Source organism: Bos indicus x Bos taurus, chromosome 14, assembly GCF_003369695.1.
Source record: "Bos indicus x Bos taurus breed Angus x Brahman F1 hybrid chromosome 14, Bos_hybrid_MaternalHap_v2.0, whole genome shotgun sequence".
NCBI lineage: Eukaryota > Metazoa > Chordata > Mammalia > Artiodactyla > Bovidae > Bos > Bos indicus x Bos taurus.
The window spans coordinates 27,397,500-27,424,382 of NC_040089.1; the positions used below are offsets into that span (position 1 = coordinate 27,397,500).

Sequence of the window (26,883 nt, forward strand, 5' to 3'; positions counted from 1 at the left end):
TGGACATGAGTTTTAGCAAACTCTGGCAAATAGTGAAGGACAGGGAAGCCTAGCAGGCTGCAGTCCATGGGGTCAAAAAGTCAAACACAACTTAGCGACTGAACAACAGCAACATACACAATCCAGCTTTTGACCAAAAATTACTAGACAAGCAAAGAATAAGGACTCTCCTGACTTGTAATCAGGATTTAAAAAAAAGTAGTCAATAGCAACTGTCTTGGTGTGTGCCCAGATCATCAGGTTTATCAGAAAACATTTCAAACCAGTGGTTATAAATGACAAAAAATTACAGAAAAACAAGGTGTTAATGACTGAACAGATATGAAACCTTGACAGTGAAATGGAAACTTAAAAAAAAAAAAAAGAAGCAATTGGAAATTTAAAACTGAAAAAAATAGTAGCTGGAATGAAATTTTTACTAGGTGGACTCAACAGTAGATTTGAAATGGCAAAAGAATCACTGAACTTGAAAGTAGAGCAACAGAAATTACACAATCCAAATGAAAAAAAAAAATGACCCAAAACCTGTAAAAAAAAAAAATGACCCAAAAAACTTTCAAAACCTGTAAGAATGTATCATGCAGTCCAACATGCAATTAATTGGAATACCAGAAGTAGTGGAGAGAGAAAGAAGAAAAAATTATTTGAAATAATGGCTATAAAACACTTAATTCACAAGATTTTTTTTAATAAGGATTAAAATGAGAACCTGTGTGAAAGTAACTTGAAATGTAGTACACTGTAGACATTTAAAGTTCACTCATACTTGGATTTTCCATTTATAACCCCCCTGCCCACCATTTAGGCTATCTGCATCTCATATTATCACTATCAGATGAAGAGGCACTTAAAGTAAATGGAATTAACCACATTTTTTCATACTACAATTATTTTTTCAGTTCCTACTTTGTAATGGCTAACTGCCACTGGAGGGATGTGATAGTTAATTTTAGGTATAAAATATACCAGGCTATGATACCTAGAGAGTTTCCCAGGTGGTGCCAGTGGTAAAGAACCCGCCTGCCAATGCAGGACTTAAGAGAGATGGGTTCAATCCCAGGGTTGGGAAGATCTCCTGGAGGAGGAAATGGCATCCCACTCTAGTGTTCTTGCTTGGAGAATCCCATGGACAGAGCAGCCTGGTGGGCTACAGTCCATAGGGTTGCACAGAGTTGGACACAATTGAAGCGACTTAGCATGAACACATGCATGGTACCCTGATATTTGGTCAAATATGTCTGGATCTTGCTGTGAAGGTATTTTTTCAGGTGAGAAGGTATTTTTTTCAGATGAGACTAACATTTCAATAAGTAGACTTTGAGTAAAGAAGATTATTCTCCATAATGTAGGTGGATCTCATCCAATCAGTTGAAGGCCTAAAGAAAAAGACCCCAGCCCCTCCAACAAGAACTTTGCCTCTAGAATGTCTTTGATGTTAAGTTGCAACAGCATCTCTCTTCTGAGTCTCTAGCTTGCCTGCCTTCCCTGCAGATTTCAGATCTGGTGCCTCTATAATGTCATGAGCCAATTCCTTAAAATACATCTCTGTGGCTGTTTCTCCCTCTACACACACACACACACACACACACACACACTATTGGTTCTCTTTCTCTGAAGAACTGGACTAACACTAGGGTGGGGGAGGTCATGGTTCCCACTCTTAAGTTGTTTTGTCTAAAAATTCAGAGGGAAACTCAAAATATGTGCTAAAAATCTGAAACACAGGTTTTCTTGGGAAAAGAGAGGAGAAGTACATCTTCTGGTCCGGGGTAGGTGATGTGGGTGTAATCAGGGAAGGCTCTGGCAGAGCTCATCTCTAAGCTCAGTTCTGAGGAACATGAGTTTGTAGTTGTGAAGCAGGGAGGCAAGGAAGAGCATTTGGAACAGAGGAAAGCCATGAACAGGAGCTGGATCTCGAGATGCTTTATGTGCTGTCCTGAGGACTCTAGTGTTTAATCCCTGGGTGATACTCTCCATTTTTGCTCAAATATGTTACATACAGTTGTAAGAACCCCAGGAAAAACTTTGTAGAGATAAATGTATTTTAAAACAAGAAAACGTCTTAATTAGACTTGTTTATTGCCCTTGTCGGTTCTCTACTTTCTTTATGATCATAGAAAACTCAGAAGTATAGATATGAAGTACTGGTTGCATCAAGTTGATTTATCAGCAATAATATAGCCATCCCAGGCTTTTCTCTAAGTTACATAAAAAAAATGTCATTTGTTAGTGTAAATGTGACTTGTTTTCTACTGCCATCTAGTGTTTTGCTGGGGCACTGACTATTATTCTTTAAAACAATACAAATAGTACCCAGGAAATCCTTAAATGCATTCTTAAAGATGTTCACAAAATACAGGTTAAGCACATCCTTGATTGTAATGAATAATATAATTGGGTATTAAATGTTGGTTTAAATCAAAGGAGAATTTCAGGAAAAGACCCTGATCCAAATGCAGTTTTACCTAACACACACACACACACACATACATACATACACAAGCAAACAAACATTCCCCTTTTGCAGGCATGAGTGTTCTGTTGTTCCTCAAATTTCTTTAAAGGCACACAAATCCTCAACTAGTAACTGACACTTGATATGTACTAAATCAGTAACATGATGCAGACTTTTTCATTCAATGAATTTGTTAACACAGTTTTTTAAGAAGCTTTGAATTATTTTTGACTCCTCTCTTTCTCTCATGCCTCGTATCCTAACCATCAGCATATCCTACAGACCTTACATAAAATATAGGCAGAATCTAAGCACTACTCACCATGTCTACCCACATCCTAATCACACCTCCCTGAGGAACTATGAATATACTTTTCCACCCCTGGAACTCACTTCTCCCATATGGCTGCATAGCTCATGCCCTTGCATCTTACATCTCCAAGCATCACTGTCCAAGAGGCCCATCAACAGAGCAACACTCCCGACCACTGTCATTCTCTATATCTTTTTCCTGTTTTATATTCTTTTTCATATTTATTTTATTTTTTTGAAAATGACAAATCTCTCCCCACAACACACATACACTAAAATATGCTGTAAGTACTATGAGAACTGGGACTTTGTTTTTATTGAATGTTTTAGCCCCAGTGCCTAAAACAGGGCCTAGCACATAGTAGGTACTCAATATGTACTGAATAAATGAATGAATAAAAATAATTGTTTGAATTGGACATTTCATCAGGCATTTTTGCACTGCATTACATTTCAGCTCACAGTTCTATTCTGTGGGTGTGGAATATAGAATGTGTGGGAAAAGATGACATCCAGTGGGGAAAAACTGATACAGCAATTTTAGGTTAAACAGATATAAATAATATTCAATATAAGAAGCTGGTATCTCCAAAGAGGGCCTGTTTTAGAATTAGCCCTAGTCCAAATTTATGACTCTATCAAAATAAACTAAACATGCTTCTCTAAAAGAAAAGAATTATGTGACTATTAATTGTAAGGAAAAATAACATCTTCCCCCTCTCATCTGTAGATCTCTGATAAAGAATTTGAGAGTGATAACTCAATAGAAACTTAGCCTAATAATTCATCCTGAGACAAATTTACAATTACTGTTTTTTAAAAATCTCCATTTCTATTATTGTGAAATTAAAAGCTGGCTATTAAAACATTCCATTTTTTCACTGTGTATCCCAGAAATGGAATATTTCCCTCTCCCTCTGCCATACCAGTTAACAGCATCCTATGGGTTTCCCTGGTGGGTCAGATGGTAAAGAATTTGCCTGTAATACAGGAGACACAGGAGACCAAGGTTCGATCCCTGAGTTGGGAAGATCCCCTGGAGAAGGGAATGGCAACCCACTCCAGTATTCTTGCCTGGAGAATTTCACAGAGGGTAGCCTGGTGGGCTATAGTCCGTGGCATCACAAATAGCTGGGCACAACTGAGCGGCTAATACTTCTGCTTTTTCTCATGAATGTGGGTTAAAAAAAAAAAAAAAGATGGAATTTCCAAACCTGACAATTTGCTCAAACAGGATTTTTAGTGAATTTGGGGCAACACTGACTCATTACATCTCTTAATCCTAAGATTCTCCCTGTATGTCACAATCAATAAAAGACTTCAATTGCCAACCTCCTTCAGTTGGTGTGGATATAAGGCCAGCTCTACATGATGGAGAGTAGAAGAGCCAATCAGGTGAAGTTGTTGCAGATTCTCTCCACAAGTTCTATGAAGAAATAGCCAGGGAGCCCACCTCCCACGCCACTGGAAAGCTGCCTAAGGGCTCAGAATCCCGGGAGGAGAAAGCGGTGCAGAGGGTACTAGAGGGAAGTACAGTGCAGAAGGAAGGAAATGCAGCCCTGGAGAGTGAGAAATGCTAAGCATAGCATCTGGAGCAGGGCTTGCACCTGTTTATATCTGCAGTAAGCCACACCCAGCACTCACCCTCCCGTCTCTACCTTTGTCAGAAAGTGCCAGGGTGTACTTCCTGGAAGCAAACCAGTCGGTGTGTGAACTGGAAAGTCTCTGACCTGCACAGACACCTGCATGGGCTGGGTGTGGAGGCCCACTGCATGAACAAAGGCAGCTTGACTCCGCCATGGTCTGGCCCCTGACTTCCCCTCCAACTGCACAGCACACGCTCTGGCTTTGTTCGTGGGCTCTGGTTTCTCAGGTCCTTCCCTGCTGCCTCAGGACCTTTGCAGACTGTTTGCTATTCAGAGCGCACTTAGCCACAGTTGCCTTGAGCACGTCACTAACCCCAGAGACCTTCTGAGAGTGAGACCCCGATATGCGAGGCCTGTAAACCATCACAGATGACTTTGTTTTTACTCTGAGCAAGATGTGAAGATGGTGGAGGCATCTGAGCAACAGGGTACCACTTAGGTTTTAAAAGGGTCACCGTGGACTTCCTTCGTGTCCAGTGGTTAAGAATCCACCTGCCAATGCAGGCACAGGGGTTCAATCCCTGCTCTGGGAAGATTCCACATGTCTCAGAGCAACTAAGCCTACACGCCGCAACTACTGAACCCAGCCCCAGAGCCTATGTTCTGAACAAGAAAAGCCACTGCAGTGAGAAGCCCACATACCACAACTGGAGAGTAGCCCCTGCTCATTGCAACTAGAGAAAGCCCAAGACAGCAACAAAGACCCAGTGCATGCAAAAATAAATAAACAAAAGATAAATAAAATTCTGAAAGAAAGTTTAAGGGCTTCCCAGGTGGCGCTAGTGGTAAAGAACCCTCTACCCAATGCAGGAGACTTAAGAGATGTGGCTTCCATGCCTGGGTTGGGAAGATCCCCGGGAGAAGGGAATGGCAACTCACTCCAGTATTCTTGACTGAAGAATCCCATGGACAGGGGAACCTGGTGGGCTACAGTCTATAAGGTCGCAAAGAGTTGGACACGACTGAAGCGACTTAGCATGCAAAGAATGTTTAAAAGGGTCACCGTGGCTACTGAATTGAGAAAGAGGATAGAGACAAAGGAAGATCAGTTAGGAGGTAAGTGGAGTCATCAGGCAAGAGATGGTAGAGAGAGAAGGTGGCAGGAAGAAGCTCAGAAGACAGAATGGATAGGGTTTGCTGATGGAATGACAGGGAGGCAGGAAAGAGAGATTTGTAGGAGCAGTGTGTTTTCAGGGGAAGGTCAGGAGTTCCATTTTACACTTACTAAGTTTGATGCGATTATTAGATATCCACCAACGGCATCAGGTAGCCATCAGGTCTCCATCAGGTAGACAGGTGGACATACTTGTTGAGAGTTAAGGTAGGGACCTGGGCTACAGTTAAAGCAGTTGCCTTTGGCATAAAGACATTTAAAGCCGCGAGATCCGGTGGAATCATCAAGGGAGTGTGTGTAGATGGAGAAATGCTCTGAGGACTGATTTTAGGACCTTCAATGCAGGATGGTCAGGGAAACAGGGGCAACTACCTAAGGAGGCTGGGCAACAGCAAACAGTAGACAGAGTAAGTAAGTCATGGACATAGTACAAGATTGGGAGGTAAGGCAGTGTGGAGAGCTTGTGTGAATAGAAGCCCAGTCATCTACATAGAAAAGGCAGCCAACAGTTTCCAACATAGAGGAGAAAACTGCAGAATTCAGACATTATTTAGAAACGCGTAGGGGGAAATGTCCATTGACAGATAAATGGATAAAGAAGATGTGGTGCATGTATACAATTGAGTACTATCCAGCCTTTTTCACAGGACTCTGGATTGTTAGAAAGAAAGACATGCAAATATTTACATCTGTAAAGAAATGTAAAAGTGAAAAAAGAACATGTTTGAATAATCTTTGTACTCCCCACTCTACGTTTAGCAACCTTTGTGAACGCTGAATTAAAATGCTACTGGCTTCTTAAATTTATTGTTGAAAATGTTGTTATCAAATAACATTTGATATCACTCATATGTGGAATTTAAAATATGACACAAACGAAACTATCTATGGAACAGAAACAGACTCACGGCCACAGAGAACAGACTTGCGGTTGCCAAGGGGACGTGGGGTGGGGAAGGGATGGAGTGAGACGCTGTGGTTAGTAGATGTAAGTTTTTATAAATAGAATGGATAAACAATAAGGTACTAACTGTGTAGCACAAAGAACTATATTCAATAACCTATGATACACCATAATGGAAAAAAATATTTTTTAAAAAAGCAATGTATATGTATGTATAATTGAATTACTTTGCTGTGCAGCAGAAATGAACACATTGTAAATAAACTATATTTTAATTTAAAATTTAGATCTGTATATTACTTTAATAAAAAATTAAAAACAGTCAGAAAAAAATGCACGAGCTAAATAAATGCCTGCTGCTGCTGCTAAGTCGCTTCAGTCATGTCCGACTCTGTGCGATTCCACAGACAGCAGTCCACCAGGCTCCCCCATCCCTGGGATTATCCAGGCAAAATAAATGCCTAAGGGCTATGAAATAATGGCCAAAAGCCAGCAACTTCATACAGTCAAGTACTGTTTACCTACTGAGTAAGTAAGATCTTGGCTCTTACGTGAACTGTATCTTTTAAATGTAAACACTGCTTTTATCACTAAGAGTTAAAGCCATTTCTGAAACTCCAATAATGTTTAATCATTGATGATTTTACCAAATGATACTAAAAATATAACTGCTACTCTGTGACCATCCATATAATGTTTATAAATTTAACTTTAAAAAATAGCTCCTCACTCTATGTTTAGCAACCTTTGTGAACTTTGAATTAAAATTCTACTGGTTCCTTAAATTTATTAGAGTGCCTCTATAATAAGCTCTTGGAAGGCAGAGATGATATTTTCTTTACAGATGTAAACATTTGCATGACTTTCTTTCAAACAGTTCAAAGTCCCGTGAAAAAAGAATATATTCGAATAATCTTTGTACTTAGAACAGCTGTCAACAAAGGTGACAGTAATAATTAACATTTCCTTTGTGCTTTCCCTGTGCTAGACTCTGCTTTAAGCACTTTACATATATTTTCACTTAATTACTATTGTGGGAACAACAGTCTCATGGTTTCTGGAAGTTGGTACTGTTCTTATGATTCCTATATTACAGAAGAAGAAACTGAAGCACAGAGGTTGGGTAATTCTCAAGATGTATATAGAATGAACAGCAAAACTAGCATTAGATGCTAATGTCTTTCCAGAGCTTTAGCTCTTAATGTTTATGTAGAACGTTAATGTCTGTTGATAAAACCACTGAAATAATAAACACACTGGCAATTTATTTTGACTAGTGTAGAAAATAAGATCACATTATTCACGGATAGTATAACTTCTCCTTATGTGTATTTGAAAGGCTGTTGATTTTAACAATCTCACCTTTTCCTTTTTTTCCTGGCTCATCTGCTTTCTTATTTGTTTCTGAAAGGTAAAGACAAAACAAAATAAATATTGTGAGAGTCACAATTCAAAGTCTCAAATTATAGGACTATCTTCAAATGAGTTCAATTCATAATATTTCTGGGATTAAGAGATACACACTATTATATATAAAATAGACAAACAATAAGGACCTACTGTATAGCACAGGGAACTATATTCAGTATCTTGTAATAATGTACAATAGAAAAGAATTATATATATATGACTGAGTATATACATATGACTCTATCACTTTGTGATAAGTGATAGAGTCACTGATAAGAGATACATCACTGAAACTAACGCAATATTATAAATTAATTATACTTCAATTTAAAAAATTCTGGGCTAACAATTCAATTTTCCTAAATCTTAAATTCTTTACGTATGTAATTTATTATAAAATATTAAGAATTTGAATTACTTATAAAAATCACCAAGCAGTAAGCAGGTTTTGGGTGCCAGGCTGTGTTCCTGGTCTACATAAGGGGTGATGGGGGCCATCTCCACCAATAATAAGTGCCTCTGTGGGTACAAACTGAGTACAGAGAAGACTCACTCAAAGCTGATTCAATAGCTTTATTGTCTCTTAAAGCCTACACTGCTTTATAACAGGGACTGTGTGCTTTAAAGAACTGTAGCATGCCATCCTACTGAGAACACTAACCTGACTCCTCAAGGACTTCCTATATCCACAGGTGACCCACAGGGGTGCCCACACTGAGCCCAGGTGTGACACAGCACAGTTAGAGGTAGACCAGTCAATTTCAGTCCCCGTAGGTATTTACCTAGTCTTTGAGAATTTCTAGGTACACATGTGTACGGTTGAGTTGCAGTGGGGATGGGGCAGAGTTTAGTAGTCTGATGAAAAAAATTAGATTCCATTCTTTCCCCAAAGTAGACGTGAGAGAGTGTGGGTACTGTGCAGGTTGGGTTCAGGGGTGCAGGCAACATCATTCAATTTCTTGATCCCTAGTTTCCCATATTCATTCATAGAAAACATTTCAATTTTTGGAGGCAAGAGGTAAATCCAAGGCTCCTGATGCAAGGAGAGGACTTTGTATCAATCACGTGTTTCTCCTTTGAGACCCCCAGAGGAGAGGAAGCAAACCGACCCAAAGTGTGCCAGGCTTGGTGCCAAGCACAAGACATATCTTTTGCCTCCTAACATCCTCTGCAGATGGGCAAAGAAATGGCAACCCACTCCAGTATTCTTGCCCAGGAAATCCCATGGACAGAGGAGCCTGGCGGGCTACAGTCTGTGGGGTCACAAAAGTGTCAGATAGGACTGAGCAACTAAACAACCCTCTGCAGTAGTTCTGAGCTCCTTCTTCATGCAGAGGAGGAGGCTGAAGCTTGACAAGGTAGGGGTCTAAGTAATCAAGGTCAGTGGTGTATTTGACTCCAAAATAGACATTCTTTTCCCCATGCCAGTCTCTAATTTTGTTGAAAGGGAAAAAGAAGTACAGGTCTTGACTTTGCAAAGGGAGGGTTTTAAAAAGTTGGCTAGTGATCCAGTGGTCAAGGCTTCACCTACCAGTGTAGGAAGTGCGGGTTTGATCCTTGGTGGGCAGGCTAAGATCCCACATGCCTCACAGCCAAAAAACCATAAAATACACTAAACAGAATCAATACTGCAACAAATTCAATAAAGGCTTTTAAAAAATGGTCCACATCAAAAATATCTTAAAAAAAAATGTTGGCTGCCACACATTTCCTGGTCAGTGCTAATCTCTGTTGAACATTCTAGAATTTCTGACCTTATTAACTGTACCCTTGTCATAAAGGGCTTCCCTGGTGGCTCAGTAAAGAATCTGCCTTCAATGCAGGAGACCGGGGTTTGATCCCTGGGTCTGGAAGATCCCCTGGGGAAGGAAAGGGCAACCCACTCCAGTATTCTTGCCCAGATCCCCTGGTCTGGAAGATCAGGGGTCTGGAAGAACCAGGGTCTGGAAGATCCCCTGGGGAAGGAAATGGCAACCCACTCCAGTATTCTTGCCCAGGAAATCCCATGGACAGAGGAGCCTGGTGGGCTACAGCCCATAGGGTTGAAAGAGTCAGACACGACTTAGTGACAAAATCACCACCATCATAAGGTTAGGCAGTGCATCATTTAGTAGGATGTACTCTTGAGTTTGAGTAAACTCCGGGAGATAGTGAAGGACAGGGAAGCTTGACAGGCTACAGTCCATGGGGTTGCAGAGTCAGATGTGACTGAACAACTCTTGTAGGTATCAGGGATACAAGATAGAAGAGAAGTATCAAAAAATCTCAATTTCCAAGGATATCTCTTTCTGTGGCACCAGCAATGTGTGCAGGAAGGCTGGGAGTGTCCACCCCTCCAATAATCTGTTACCTGGCATATGGCTAGTGTAATTTAGACAAATCAAGCATAAAATGCAAGTTTCTCAGTTGACTACAGAAAACTAGTGGGTGCTGGTCATGAAGATTTTAGAGCTGTCCACAAATCTTCCCGCCCCCAGGGAAACCAAGGAAGGAAGAGTGGATTGAATTGGTCATCTTTTTTTAGGTTTGTTTGTTTGTTTTTTGACATGGACCATTTTTAAAGTCTTTATTGAAATTGTTACAATATTGCTTTTGTTTTATTTGGCTTTTTGGCTAAGAAGCATGTGGGACCTCAGCGCCCTGACCAGATATTGAACAAATACCCCTTCATTGGAAGGCAAAGTCTTAACCACTGGACCACTGGGGAAGTTCAGAACTGATCACCATTTAAAAAGGTGTGGGAGGCCCCTGGCCAGGTGTGCGCCCTGGAACCAGGGTCATCATCTTTTTTCCTCCTGTCTGCAGTTACCTAGGATGACAAGAGGTGAACTAAGAAGGCCTAGCCCAGATGTTCCAATCCCAGGGCAAAAGCCCTAGGTTCTGTCCCCTTCTAATACCACTGCTTCAGCAAGTTGAGATCTGAGCCAGGAGCTTGGGTGTGGAAAATACACAGAGTAGGGGATTTTCACCTCTGGGGTTTTCAGTGCTTAAATTTAACTTAGGTAAAGTTCTCAAAGAGCTTCAGCTTACCTCACTAGCATTCTGCACAATATAATACAGTATGACTTTGCTATTCTTTAGTCTTTGTACCGGAGAAGGCAATGGCACCCCACTCCAGTACTCTTGCCTGGAAAATCCCATGGATGGAGGAGCCTGGTGGGCTGCAGTCCATGGGGTCGCTGAGGGTCGGACACGACCGAGCGACTTCACTTTCACTTTTCACTTTCATGCATTGGAGAAGGCAATGGCAACCCACTCCAGTACTCTTGCCTGGAAAATCCCATGGATGGAGGAGCCTGGTGGGCTGCAGTCCATGGGGTCGCTGAGGGTCGGACACGACCGAGCGACTTCACTTTCACTTTTCACTTTCATGCATTGGAGAAGGAAATGGCAACCCACTCCAGTGTTCTTGCCTGGAGAATCCCAGGGACGGGGGAGCCTGGTGGGCTGCTGTCTATGGGGTCACAGAGTCGGACACGACTGAAGTGACTTAGCAGTAGCAGCAGCAACATTCTGTACCTGGGGCTTCCCAGGGAAAATTCAAATGGCCCTCAGCGTGCCAAAAAGGAAAATGATTGATAACACTTAACTAGATGCCAGGCATTGCTCTCAACACTTAATGAAGATTATCCCATTTAACTCTGAAAAGTAGTTTTAATTCCATAGATAAGAAAAATGGCTTAGAGAGGCTACGGAATATTGCCAAGAGTTGCAGAACAGTTAAGAACTATTCAGAAGGCCACACTCTACAATAGCACACTTTGCATATTCCAATAGTGGGTGGTCCATACTCTACGCTTAGTCCAACCCAGAAAATGACAGAAGTACAAGCTTACCAGTAACTCAGATTTAAGTCTTAATACACAGCCCCAAAGAAACATAAACTACACGTTTTCTAATGGTGCTAACTCTTTCAACATTATTTTATTAAAGAAAACCTTACTAAAGAGAACAGGATCTTCATCTTTTAAAAACTGTCATACAACCATTAAGAAAAAATCATTTTTGTATATTCAGTTATTTTGAACCCTATCATTCCAGCTACTGTGCTAATTTGCCTACCGGCCAATTCTTGTGGGCACAGCTAGTCTCCACCCAGGTCTGTGTGTCCTGAGCTCCTAGTCACACTGGCATCTATTCTCCCTGCTCCAAGACCCAGCCATGGGGCTCTGCCTCTCCCTGACCAGGTCCTAAGTCACAAGGCCCCTGTCCTCTCTCCACTAGCACTTCCCCAGTCAGATCCTATCACGACATCACCTGGATTCTTACTCCTCCATTACCTGACTGCCCTCTCTCTGCTTGCTCTTGGTCGCCTCCTAATTGTTTCCACCTTCCACTAGGTGCCCACCTGTAGACTCTGGACTCTAGGCTGTGAATGACCTTGACTGGCAGGCCTTGCAGCCTCTCTGACCCTCAGTCTCTTCATCTGTAAGCACAGTAATAACACCCAGGTGCCTGGAGCCCCGACTCCCTAACTCAGCACTTAGCATCGCCAGTGCAGCAAAACGGGCCTGCTTAACCATAAAGGATTTTTCTGTTTCTTCTGAGGGCCTTGGAGGAAAAAACAACACTTTCTAGAATCCCAGAAGCTTCGTCCCTTTGTGTCTCATTCTCCTTGACTGCCCAGAGAATGAAGATCAGAAGAGAATCTTCGGTACCTTTTGCTACCCTTCCAGTCACTCAAACTCCTAGGTTCTCTCAAACAGGCTGAAGGCTAATCCTCACCAAGTGATAGTCACAGAGGACCAGAGTGTGCAGGTGAATGAGTGACCTCGCCAGGGACTTATCAGAACTTCTAGGTGCAGGACAAAAACCAACACAGCATGATGCAGGGACTATTTCATCCGAATTCTGCCCCTCAGATTGTAGCATCGTAGTGAATATTAAACGAAATAAACACTACCTACTAGAAATAAGTAAAGAAAGAGGTTGAATGTACTCCTTCATGATTTTAGTCACCAAAAGTGCTAGAATACCCTGAAATATTAGAAAGTATAAAATGAACTGATGTTGTTATGGAACAAAACAAAAAAATATATACTCTAAAATAATGACAATACAGAGAAGAATTCTTCTGTATTTTATTGCACTCAAATAACATTAAACAGAAGATGTTTACATTATTTCTAGAAAATCCATTGATGTTTCCCAGCTTGGCATATATTTGTAAAGACAAGGCTCATCCATCAAGATATTTGGAATTAGAAAGTATCTGAATATGACCACAGCATAATGAATTCTCAGTGTTCAGAGTTCTAGAGATGATTATATACAAAAATCCAGCGAAATTTATCTTATGCATTTATCAATTCTATGTCACTCCTGTTTCTCTAAAAAAATATGGCTTTATTAAAAAGTAGTGTTCTATAATTTACAATACGAAGTAAGAGCTTTATTAGATTTTTGAGTAGCAACTCTGTATTACCCAGATCACAGCTTCAGAAAATTATTGCTCTTTTACTATGTATTACTTTGGGCTTCACTAACACTACGGTTCAGCATACCTTACTACACTATAGTGACCTCTAATGATAAAAATATAAAATTTCTTTGATTTTAACCCTAAAAGCAGGAAAAAAAAAATCGCTTTATCTTAAAACAATGTGAACATGATCAAGAGCTCCCCTGACATGTAAATAAAACCACATCTTAGGTTTTTTTTTTAAATAGCTCATGGTCCTTTCAAAATGAGAATGTAGCTACCTCTTTTTCCTAACAAATGAGCATTTTCATCACAGCAGCCATTTCTGAGCCACACACTAGCCACATTAAAAACAGAAGAAAGTCTCCAGTGTGAAAAGGAAAAGCCTCAAAAGCTGTGAAAGCACAGGGAACTTCTGGTTTCTGAGCACTTTTCACAAACCCTGCTTCATTCAGCCAGAGGCAATGTCTCCTTGATACACAGAGCAGGAATCAGTGTTGTACATGTTACTTTACCAGCCAAAGGAAGAACAACTTTTACATGAGGCACCACTAACTGTTATTTTCTAAGATTTAAACAAATACCAAGAGGATTATAGCTATTCTACAATCACCCCAATGTGCTGAAAAGCGTTTTTGCATGATATAACAGGCTGTTCCTTTCCTCTACATTCTAACAAGTATTTTAATGTCCCCCCTTTTTTTCTGAAAAATAAATTACCCACGATAATTTAAACTTTTTTTGAAATATTAAATTTTTTCTAATTAACAAGCTAAAAGCTGCAGGAATCTCAAATGCTGAGTTTTACCCTGAATACTCGAATATAGCAATTTTTTTAATAAAGGTATCAGTGCAGATATATACAACTCAAATCTTCACAGCTAATGATGATCCCATCAGTGTTTTTCAGAGCCCTAAGACAAGGCACTCTTAGTGGCTTTAATTCATGTTTCATGCAGTGTACACAAGTCAGCTGACATAGTGTTAATTACTGATAAGATATATTAAAATCCCGCCATGACAAGTGCTGCTATCTCATCAATGGTTATTAATTACTGTCTGAAAAACACATATATGCAGGTAAGACTAAAAGCTGCATCACAAAAGGGAAAAGAAAAATCCAGTGGACCCACTAAGGCTATCAGAAAAGGACATGCAGGAATGTAACAATACGTGTGATTTTTGTTTCTTAAAAAAAAAAAAAGAAAAACACTAAAATGCCAGTGGACTATGGTTCATTCAAAACATCTTTAGTGTTCATTCCCAAAGATCTTGGTCTGCTCAGAAATTACTTCACAAGATCTATCCCAGCCATCTTTTGGAGCGTATGGTTAAGCTGGTCCTCTTGTGGTAGGTAGTAGGGGCAGTCTTTCTGAAGCTTTAAGTATCTGCAAAAATAAGGGGAAATCTAAATTAAAGGACCAACTAGACACAGATTGCGAAACTGCTTCATTTTTACTCTACTTATAAAAAACCACCAATGGAAAGTAAATGTTCTATTTTCGTTTGTATTGTTGTTTTTAATGGCAACTGGGTAAGAATGACTCACTACTTAGAGTAGTTCTTGGGAGGGTTACTTGCAAAGCTGATAAAAACCTGAGGTTCTTTCAAGCATCTGAGAATTACAGTTGAATTTAAGAATGTCAGTCTTTTGAGAAATACATTCAATTTCTTTCTCCCATTAATGTTTTCACTGTATTAAAAAGAAATGCAACAGAGGGGGAAAAATCTAGTATTGTATTTGAAACACGAATATAGGGAGGATTTTTCAAGGAGCAACAAGATACTGTAAGCTGTAGTTAAAATGCATTACTTATAATCTTATATCAATTTTTCATGTTATGGATGATATAAATGGTTGATAAAAATGTATATACTATTTTAAAAGAAGTAAAATTCATTCCTACTTTCAACAAACATTTTCTTATTCCAAACTTTAGTATCAAATTTATTTTACTATTATAGCTATGTTATGTTATGATCTATGTTACAATTAAAGTTAGAAAGGAGATTGTGCACATGAAGACCCAACCAAATTTTGATGTGATTTCTAAAACTGTATTATAGGCCTTCCTTCTCTCCCTCCTTCCTTCCCTATCTATTTATCTACATATGTGCATGTATGTATAACCAGAAAATTTTACATAAGCAGAATTATTTGGTGCTAATGAGAAGCAACCGGAAATTATAGGTATACTTTTATATATCCAAAAGAAATGAATCTTTCCACCAAAAGACATGTATAATGTGTAAGAATGTTCATGGCAAATTTCTTCATAATAGACCAAAACTAGAAACATTCACTACAGCCATCAATGTAGGATAGAATTTTTAAATGGAATACATTTACAGTCAATAATAATAATAAGACCAATGACTCTTCATAGCAATGTGGATGAAACAGCCATGATGGTGAGCAATGGAAAGCAGTCACCAAAAAAGTGTATATATATTTGCATGTGTTGACTTGTGGTTCTGTTTAATCAAATTCAAAGGCAGACAAATCCATCTATGATGACAAAATCAGAACAGTAGTCATCTTTGGTGGGGTCATTACTGAGGGCAGAAGAGGGAAAGATTTTCCAGGGGCTGGAAGAACTCTGTGTTATGGGTGTAAGAATATATGACATGTACAAGTTCATCAAACTATATCATCAACAGGTGAGTACTTCCCTGTGTATAAATTACACCGCACCAGAAAGAGTTTAAAAAAGAGTTCTCTTAGAGTTTAAACATTAGCTGGACTGTTAGGAATATGCATTTCTATAACCTGTGCAATCAAAAATCCTGGAGACTATGGGAACTTGTTTAAAGTACATGAGCACTGATAAAAAGGCAAATAAACTAAAAGCTTAATCACGATTTTGAAAGACTCAAATCTATGCCCCGAAGTATCTGAATCAGGTTTCCCCCCAGAAGTAGTAGTTGCCCAAGTTGCAAACCCAGCACCTCCAGAGGCCAGTCATCTCTGCACCTCTCCATTCCTCCCACCTTCCTTATCTCCACTAAAGTTCCATCATTCATCCATTCAAGCCAGAAGCAAAGGAATCAAGCTAGACTTTTCCCGTTAACCAGCCCGTCTCCCACCAATCACCTGCACCCCCAAGGTCCTTGAATCCATCCTGCTCTGCACCTCTGCCACGATTCCCAGATCCCACCACTTGTGCTTAGATGAACATATCTGTCCCCTGACTGGTCTCCACCTCCCTGTGGGACTGCTCTGTTCAAATATGGATCGGATCATGCAACGCCTAAGCTTGAAGTTTTTCAGCAACTTTCTTGCATTTTTAGTGAAAGTTGCTCAGTCATGTCCGACTCTTTGCAACCCCACGGACTGTAGCCCGCCAGGCTCCTCTATCCATGGACTTCTCCAGGCAAGAATACTGGAGTGGGTAGTCATTCCCTTCTCCAGGGGATCTTCCCCACCCAGGGATTGAACTCGGGCCTCCTGTATTGCAGGCAGATTCTTTACTGTCTGAGCCACCAGGGAAGCCCTAAGCCCACATTCAAATTCTTAAACATCATTTATGGGACACTCTGAGAAATGCTGCCTGCCTGTCCACTGTGTCTTCTTAGCCGGTACATGGCACACCGACTTGGTCCTTGTGTCTCAAGCACTTGTGCCCTCTCCCCTCCACATGCTGGCTCCTTCACTTTGAGCAGCTCCTCCAGGCTCAGCTCCAGCATGACCTCCTGCTCTGCTCCCCTGGCCCCCACAGTTGGGTTGGTTCCCCCTCCTCTGGGTGCTGGCCTGGGTATCACTCTGAGAGGTTAATGCTATATTGGCTGCTGTCCTCAGCGGCACATCCACAGGTCTGTGAATCGATACCAGACAGAGATTGCATTCTTCACTGTGTGTCTGGGGCAGAGCTGTAGCATGCATGCAGGTGTGTGTGCTTCAGTCATGTCCGACTCTTTTGTGACCCTATGGACTGTAGCCTGCCAGACTCCGCTGTCCATGGGGATTCTCCAGGCAAGAATACTGGAGTGGGTTGCTGTGCCCTCCTCCAGGGGATCTTCCCAACCAGGAGATTGAACCTAAGTCTTCTGTGTCTCAGGCAGATGGATTCTTTACCCACTGAGTCACCTGGAAGGCCTGAGCCTGTACCATAGGAGCTATTTAATATATATTTCTTGAATAAATGAAAGATCAAATCACTAACAATAATATGCATATTAGGTTCTTATTACCATAAGCTAAGACCTTTAGAGCTGCCAGCCTAAAGCTGGTTGTGGGTCTTATTGATCCAATTAGAAAATGCTTGATGACAAGGTGGGCATGAGTAACAGCTCTGGACAGAGGCAACAGTGAAATCAGCCCCCCTGAGAGAATATTCAAATGTGGATGAGTTACAAATGTCATCTCCATCTTCAGAGAGAAAAGAGCAGCAGATTCAGCCAGAAACATTGATGTTCACACATCTTCATTTCAGATAGCACAATTATCATCACAAAACGTAAGATAAACATTTTTCCCGGCATTGTTGTTCAGTTATGCAGCTGTGTCTGACTCATTGTGGCCCCATGGACTGCAGCACGCCAGGCTTCCCTGTCCTTCACCATCTCCCAGAATTTGCTCAAACTCATGTCCATTGAGTCAGTGATGCCAACCAACCATCTCATCCTGTTGCCCCCTTCACCTTCTGCCCTCCAGCTTTTCCAGCATCATGGTCTTTTCCATGGCATGACAGAAAAATTGTTAAAGGAACAAATTAGTCAAATGGTCTTAAAGTATTGTAAGGCAGGGAGTATTATGCTGGTGAACTTCCTAACTGATTTGTTCTTAAGTCATTCAATTTGTGCTATGTATAGTTTTTTTTTTTATTTTTTTCTTTATGTGGATCATTTTAAAAGTCTTTATTGAATTCTGTTACAATATTGTTTTTGTTTTATATTCTTGTTTTTTGGCTCTGATGTATGTGAGATCTTAGCTCCCCAACCAGGTAACAAACCCACACCCTCTGCATTGGAAGGTGAAGTCTTAAGCACTGGACCACCATGGAAGTCCCCACGCTATGTATAGTTATGCTATCAGATTGCTAGAAATAGGCTGTGTGACATCAAGTAAAAATATGACTTTGAGGACAAGGTGAAAACCCACTAAGGGAGCACAGGTTCCAAAATCAATTTTTTTTAATGTGATATTAAAAATGACTGACTTCTAACATGAGCATGATCAATTTTTCAGATTGACTTTTTACTTCCTTTCCAAAAGGATGCCAGCAAAGCACTTATGGATTTATCAATATAAACAAAAGATGGAAAAATTTAAGCTATTGGACAGCTTACTTTTCCACAATGAATCATAATTAATCTTCAACATTTCTGAGTCTTAAGTGAAAGGCTAATGCATACTAAGACAAACATGCCTACTGCTAAGTCGCGTCAGTCGTGTCCGACTCTGTGTAACCCCACAGATGGCAGCCCACCAGGCTCCCCCATCCCTGGGATTGGATTTTCCAGGCAAGAACACTGGAGTGGGTTGCCATTTCTTTCTCCAATGCATGAAAGTGAAAAGTGAAAGTGAAGCCGCTCAGTCGTGTCTGACTCTTTGCAACCCCATGGACTGCAGCCTACCAGGCTCCTCCATCCATGGGATTTTCCAGGCAAGAGTACTGGAGTGGGGTGCCAGTGCCTTCTCTGAAAGATGCCTAAGGATACACTATCTCTATCACATCAAACCAGCTCTCATAACTCATCTGTTCTTGGGTCTTCATTTCTATGAAATCCTCTAGAGCACAGAAGCTGAGAGTGTGAACTCTTGGAGCCAGAACACAAGAATCAAACTCAGTTCTAGCATTTATCAGCTCTGTGATTTCAGGCAGGTTCCTCTGCCTTGCTATGCCTCAGTTTTCTCATCTGTAAAATGCAGATATGAGCATTTCACCTCTGGGGCCACTGACAATACTAAGGGAGTTAATTCATGTGTGTGTCAAGAAGTGCATGACACACATGATGCTTAACCAAAGTCAGCACTCTCTATCCCCTGGGGGGAAGCCGGATACAATAGTAAATCAAGACAATTCCTGCCCCATGGGATTATTATGTCCCATCAATATTGTTTTGAAATTTAATTTGCTATTCTAGGACTGCGTAACCTAGTCTTAGAAAGATCAGAGAAAGCATAGTAATCATCAATTGGATTCTGAGGGCCAGGAAAAAGTGAACTGATATCCAGCATTGTGCAGAGAGCCTCAATCTGAGTTTTCCACGGATTAAAGAATTTTAAAGATTAAAAGGTAGTAAGGTAACAGGCCCCACAACAATTGTTGCCACAGTTTCTGCATCACATATGTCATTCAACACTACTGCAAAAGCAGTCACCTTACTGTACAAAACAGCAACTAATTCATGAATATTATTCCTTCATAAGATTGAATAATTAAATGATGCAACATAAAGTAAGACTAAGAAAATATCAGGAAATAAGCAAACCCAGTACAATCATTACAAGTAACTACTGCTAACTCTCCGCCTCACATCCTCCTTGGTAAAGGACAAACTTATAGCGTGCAGTGCATCACTCAAATTTTTATGACACCAAATGACAAGTGACAACTTCTGGAGCAGGTCTGTCAGAATTCAGCTTCTCTTGATGCACCTCAAATATCAACCTAAAGTGAAAGAAAGTGAAAGTGAAAGTCGCTCAGTTGTGTCCGACTCTTTGCGACCCCATGGGCTATTCAGTCCATGGAATTCTCCAGGCTAGAATACTGGAGTGGGTAGCCTTTCCCTTTCTCAAGGGGACCTTTCCAACCCAGGGATTGAACCCAGGTCTCCTGCATTGCAGGCAGATTTTTTTACCGGCTAAGCCACCAGGGAAGCCCCAATATCAACCTAATTAATTAGTAAATAGTAACAGCCACAGCCACCATTCACTGGGATCTCATTCTATCCTCAGAAAGGATGCATATGAATCAAATCTTCATTTTCATTTGCTTCAGCTGTTAAATATCTCATCAAAAAAAACAGCACCTTATTCCAGCCCCCAGTCCCTTCACCCCTACAACCACTCCTTAGTATTTTATAATTATGTTCCAAGGAAATTTGGGGGCTCATTTATAAAACACCAAAACAGAAGCACAGAGCTTTTAGGTCAGAAAATAATATTATATTTCATACCTTCATTAAAGTCAGGTCGATATTAAAAAAATATCAACCATAACTAGGAAGAAGTGCTGTAGACACTCGTTATTTTTAGGAAAACTTATAAAACAACTTTCTTTAAAGGAATGCAGAGTAAGCAAAATGCAAATTCAGTAACCTGCTCTGCATTCTCAGGTGAGAAACAAGGCACACTGATGTACTGCTCAGCAATACAGAGGAAGCTACTGCTCGGCAATACAGAGGAAGCTACTGCTCGGCAATACAGAGGAAGCTACTGCTCGGCAATACAAAGGAAGCTACAAACGCAGGACAGAGACACCAACTGTCCTGACTCCGCATCTTTCCTAAACACAAAATATACGCATATGCCCAGAAGTTATCATGTCAAAAGTCAGTTTCTCCATGGATTTTGTTTCTCATTCACGTTATGATGCCAACAACGCAGTTCCTTCAGGAGTCATACATACTATAAATGTACAACGTACAACAACTATCAAAACTTAGAACTACCCAACCATTAAATAAGTAAATATGAGCGGTGGTATAACTAAAAATAGTCCTTGATTAGAAAAGGCTTTTTCCCCTTGAAATTGAGTATTTCGACCAATTTTGGCAGGCACAATTATTTCTACCAAAATCAATACTCCTAGTGCACATCATCGCTACAAAATTCACATGAAGCATAAAATGAAAAATATGAGTAAAAATTGAACCAATACATAAAACGGAAACAAAAAAAAAAAGGAAATAAAACACAGAAACAAGAGGAAATACATTTGAGAAAGAGATGTTGACGAATCCTCACTTAATAAAATATTTTTTCCCACTTAGAGAATAAGAGGTTTATATGTTAATTTCTGATTACAGGAATAGTTAATGTCTTCTCTAAAAGGCATTTGAAAGCATAGGCTTTGATTGAAATGCTGTCCCTATTCTTTAAACTCGATGATGATGAGAGGGATGTGTTGGGGAAGGGAGGGAAAAGCAGAGTGATGGATGTAACACAGTGGGCTGGTAGGAAGGACTCCAGGGCACTCACTCACAAGTCCCAGATAGCCTGGACCATGTGGGGTGCAAGGATGCTTTTAGGGAAGATGGGCAGTGCGGGTCAGTGGGGAGGACCAATGTCACTAATATATGTACTGTTCAATTTTCATCTGAAGGCAAGTCTGACTCCACATCCTCCATCAGATAGCCTGTCAATCAAAACAAGGGAAAAACCCCACAACCTAACTTCTACTACTATCACCATCTATGATAGCAAAAATCATACAGTGTTTTGATCATGAACACTCCTCAAATTCTAGCTCAACCAATAAGTACTAGACTCTGTCTGATGCGTATTCCCCGTTACTTTGGCTCAACTGACCTAAACACACAAAATTTTCCTTTTAAATTTAGGATAGGTATAATTAATCCTCTTCTCTCACGAATTCTACTCTCCATAGAATTTTCTTCATACAGCATCTTTTACATTAAACAAAAAAGAAAAAGGAAATACTTGTAACGAAATGCCATACCTGGTGGTACTTCTTGCTGTTCCTCTGCAGGGGGCATGTGCGGTTCTGAAATTATAAATAAATAATAAAATAAATAAAAAAACACTCCATTACAGATTGCTGTCCAGCGTTTCAAGACTACAGATCTTTCAGTTGGCATGATTATTTTTACAGACTGTTTGGGGGTTTGATTGCAATTTATCATAAAGCATTAGGTTTTTGCACCAACACAATAAAGAAAAATGAGCTACAACTTTGTAAAAGTTTGTATATTTCTCAACTTTCCTGAACCACAGGCTTTAGAACATTATCTGCCTAACTGACTAACCTCAAAACTTACTGTCTGGCAAAGGAGATATGAACCAAAGCCCAAGTTTTCACCACAATTTTGCACCAGACTTGATAGGAAAGCTGTTGAAAGATATTTAAAGCATCTTGTTTCTTGTTAACAATACAAAAAATTAAATTCAAATAGAATCTTTAAAATGTATCACTATCCTTAATAAGCTTGTTTTTGAAAAATAATACTCAAGGTAACTTATTCTAAAACTAGCCAAGAATATGGATATGAATTATAACATCCAGCCTTTTTTTGTAGACATCAACCCACTTACAACTAAAGAAACTGTAAGCCTCACGACCCAATGGTATAATGATATATTTATCTGATTGGCTCTATAAAATTACATCACATGTTAGTATCTTCATCCCTAACAACACAGTGGGTGGGCAGGAAGTACCTTAACTGAGACACTATCAAGAAATAAAATTGTTATCTTTCCTTTTGTTCAAGATTTTGTGTAACAGGCTTTGGTCGAAAAGAGAATATTTTATTAGCGTTTTCTAAAACTCAAAATATTTACGCAGCTATTTTAATCATTTTTCTTCTTGCATTAATTTGCTTCTACTTGTGAGAATGCTCAAAACAGTTGGAAATATTTTAGATAAAAGGAAAAAGAAGCCTCATACATATTTTCTCCAACTGAAAGGACATAACTTTCAATCCACTTCAGCCCATGGATAACTCGTTCTCATGACACCACCTCCTCCTACTTAGAGCAGCCCTCCTCACCCTAATATGATACTTTGTACTATACAATCCTGATTTCATCTCCATCACTGCCTTTCTCATAATCTTTACTTTATCATCTCATTGGTCACTAGAGTGCCAGCCCCCAGTGAAAACAGAATTCTACTCTCTTATTCACTCTCATCCTCCGAGCCCCTGAGCAATGTCAAGACAGCAAATAGTAAGTGTGTGATAAATGCTTGTTGAAGAAATGAATATAACTTTTTATAAAAAGTAAACAGATTTCTATTAAATTAACTTACCTTCTAAAATTGTGTTTGAATTATCTACAGCATGATCTAAAAAAAAAAAAAAATTAAAGCACATCTTACATTAAGCACATCTTACATACTTTCACAAGTTCTTTAATATATTCATTTGGAGACCTAAATTTGACTCTTTTTAGATTGGGGTTTCTTATAGAGAGATTCATTAGAATATCAACTTTAATTTCTAAATTATAGTCAAAGAATACATCAATAGGCTGGGATGTCTTTAGTGGTCCAGTGTCTAAGGCTCTGCGCTCCCAACACAGGGGGGCCCAGGGTTCAATCCCTGGTCAGGGAACTAGATCCCACACGCTGCAACTAAGACCTGGTGCAGTCAAAACATAAATAAATATGTAAAAGTCAATTGATTTTAAAAATAGGTTGGCATTATCTCTGCGGACATAAACCTTGCACCATAAACAGGATAAATATATCAACATGATCCAATTCCTTAGTGACTTAAGAATGTCTTGTATTTCTGACTACATCTTTGTTCCACAAGTTATACTCGTTTTCACAAATTCAAGGGGAGCTGACTTGCAGGAAGCTCAATACCTTACCTGAACTTTCTGTCCCTTCATTTTGCAATGGCTCGTACACTACAAAATACACAGAAAAAATACTCCTGTAGCCCAGTATCTCATTAGAACACAAGAGCAGCCATACAGTTCAAAGTCTAGTTTATTCTTGAACCCCTGTGACTTCATTACTAGTAAATGGCAGTTTACAGAGTACAGTGGGGAAGAGTTTGGTTCTGGGGCGAAACAGGCCTAGATTCAAATTGCAGAGTAGCCTCTTCTAGCCAGAGGAACAATTATATATGCTTCCTTCTTGCCAAATGGGGAAAATTAAAGTTCCTCCCCAATCACTTGTTAACAGGGTCCCATACTTTGTTTACCCCTGGGTGGTGCTGAATTTCTCTTTTATCCTTTGTGACTGTAGTGGAGGTTCTGAGTTACCCACAGCTCTGTCTGCTCTACACTCTGGATCCCAGACCTGGCAGATTCTCTACTTCGCAGAGTAAGCGATGCTCAGATGTTCCACCTGGGGCAAACGGCCCTGCCTCCAACCCGAGATGAGGGTTCAGCGGGCAGGTCTTAATCCACTACCTTAACCACAGCCCAGGGCTCACCTCTCTCTGCTCCACTGCTTAGGCTCTTGTCTCTGCCACCATCTCCCCTCGTGTCCGGCTAGTCCATAGCTTCCCTAGTCAGCCTGATTCCTGCTTTTCCCATCTTCCAAAATGCCTCAAATGTCCTCGTACCCTAAGAGCAAACTGTGTTATAGTCCTAGCACAGTTACAAATGTATTCCCCTTGATCATTTAATAAAGAAAAATATCAAGCATTTACTATCTTTTAGATATTATTCCCAGTGCCTGGGTAGAGTGAGGGACAGTTTTTAATAAATGCTTTTCTATCCTGCTGGTGGAAGACAAAGACACAGTGAATACTTGCTCCCTCTGTCACCCTGAACTGTGTCCCATTTTAATATGCTCTTCTATCAACTGAAAAACAAACAAGCCTTTTCTTTTTGTTGCTGGTGTCATTTTTATTTTATTAGTTTGTTCATTTTGTATGTTTTTCTTTTTTATTGAAGTATAGTTGATTTACAATGGCTCAGTTGGATAGCAAAGTCATTCAGTTATACATATATATGTGTGTTTGTGAGTGTATATATATTTTACATATATATATATATATATATTTTTTATTCTCTTCCATTAAGATTGTCCTTGTCCTCTCTCTCCTCCATTTCACAATCTAATTTCTTCAGAGTCATTTGCACATGCTGTCTTCTCACTTCCTCTCCTCAACCCACTCCAGTCTGTCTTCCAGTGCTGACCACATCCCTGAAAAGACTCCTCTAAGACTACCCACGAGCCCTCATTTAACCCAGTGGACACTTCCTGCCTTTATTGAATCAGATCTCCTGGCAGCTCCTTCCCTAACAAATGCTCTCATCCTTGGACTCCAGGGCAACCATCCTCTCCTTTGATTCTCTCCTTTCTCATCGATCTTCATCATTTCACCTTTTTCTTAGCAGGCATTAAAGGTTGCCTTTCATCAGAGTGCAGACACAGCAACTCCTCTCATCTAGCTCTCTCCCCTCTCTTAAACTACTTCAGTCTTTGGATTCAATCATGATGCATATTCCGAAAATTCTCAGACTCAGTCGGGAATAGACTTCTCTTCTATGATCCAAATACCATCCATCGGCTAATCTGATATCTCCCCTTGGATGGCTCAGTAGGCACTACCCGCATGGGCAGACTGCTCATGACCTTTTGGCCCCAAGCCCGTTTTCCAGTCCATCTGTCTTACAAAAAAGCACTCCATCCACCAGGCACATGAGCACAAAAGTGGTCATATTTATACCTTGTTAACATTTTAAATTATATTTATTACAATATTCTGCCTATGAATATATCTTTACTTTCACAACATCTAACTTAACATTTATCTAGTTTTATACTTCTTTTAAATTTGATTTTAGAGTTCTCTATATCTAGTCTGCAACTTGCATTTGGAACATGTTCTTACGAGCATATTTGGAAAAACACAATAATGACTGGCAGAAATTAGAACACTATCTCAAATCCTACCTCTGCGTGCAATTTTTAAATTCCAAATTCCTCTTTTCTCCTTTAAATTCAAAATCAAAAAGAAAACCTAAATGCATTCATAGTGGCCAAGTTATTTAATTTATTAAAAAAAAATATTAGTCCCTAGTAGGATTCTTCTGATGGCATCCTTCACATCCCATTAGGACCTGTGGATGGTGATCTTGGTAGGCTCAAATCTTAAAATCACATGTTTAATAAATTAGCATACTAGATCTACACATAGCTCTTCCAATTTTCTTCACTTGAAATTCACCAGCTAACATAAGACCACAAGTTTTTTTTGAAAGTAGAGACTTCATATTATTCATATTTGAGTGTCAAGCCCTAAAATCATCCAGCACACGGGAAGTCCTCCACGTCCGACTCAAGACCTACACATCTCTTCATCCTTCTTGTTTCACAGAAAGTTATTCTCAAATGGCTTCTTTCCTTCTATGGAGTCATCTTTGAGGATATTGAAATAAGAAGGATCCACTGTTGGCTCTATCATTTCTTAGTCAAATGAACATATGCAAAATTACTTACATTCTCTGAACCTTACTTCTTTCATCTGGGGAGTAGTGAAAACATAACCTACTTCAGGAAGTTTAATGAAAACAGCATGGGAAGTGCTGGGGCAACAAGAGCAGCTGCAATTGCCTAAATCAGAATCTGATGCCAGAACTATTTTCTCTATGCCGCTTTAAGTCCAGAATGGAGTTCTTCCATACCTTTCTCCATGGACAGCAGTCATCTTTATTTAATGAAATTAATTTGCAGAAGCAACTAGAGTAGTTAAACTCTGACTAAAGTAGTCTTCACTTCTCTGAGAGCTCAGTTAGTAAACAATCCTCCTGCAATGCAGGAGACTCTGGTTCAATTCCTGGGTCAGAAAGATCCTCTGGAGAAGGGATAGGCTACCCACTCCAGTATTCTTGGGCTCAGCTGGTAAAGAACCATCTGCAATGCAGGAGACTTGGGTTCGATCCCTGGGCTGGGAAGATCCCCTGGAGAAGGGAAAGGCTACCCACTCCAGTATTCTTATGTAAAGAATTCATGGGTACAGTCCATG

The 26,883-nt window shown here is 40.0% G+C and overlaps 1 protein-coding gene across 8 annotated transcripts in view; it reads right to left on the minus strand.

The window, feature by feature from the left end:
• ASPH (aspartate beta-hydroxylase) overlaps positions 1 to 26,883 on the minus strand; it is a 169,155-nt gene that overhangs the window by 88,259 nt on the left and 54,013 nt on the right. For 6 of the 8 annotated variants that reach the window (XM_027561050.1, XM_027561047.1, XM_027561048.1 and 3 more), the window contains 4 exons: positions 23,768 to 23,806; positions 23,202 to 23,237; positions 21,891 to 21,935; positions 7,794 to 7,835 (listed from right to left, as the gene is read on the minus strand). In XM_027561050.1, coding sequence (XP_027416851.1) covers positions 7,794 to 7,835; positions 21,891 to 21,935; positions 23,202 to 23,237; positions 23,768 to 23,806 — 162 coding nt within the window. The remainder of the gene's footprint in view (positions 1 to 7,793; positions 7,836 to 21,890; positions 21,936 to 23,201; positions 23,238 to 23,767; positions 23,807 to 26,883) is intronic. The other 2 variants (XM_027561051.1, XM_027561049.1) reach the window with 1 other exon arrangement.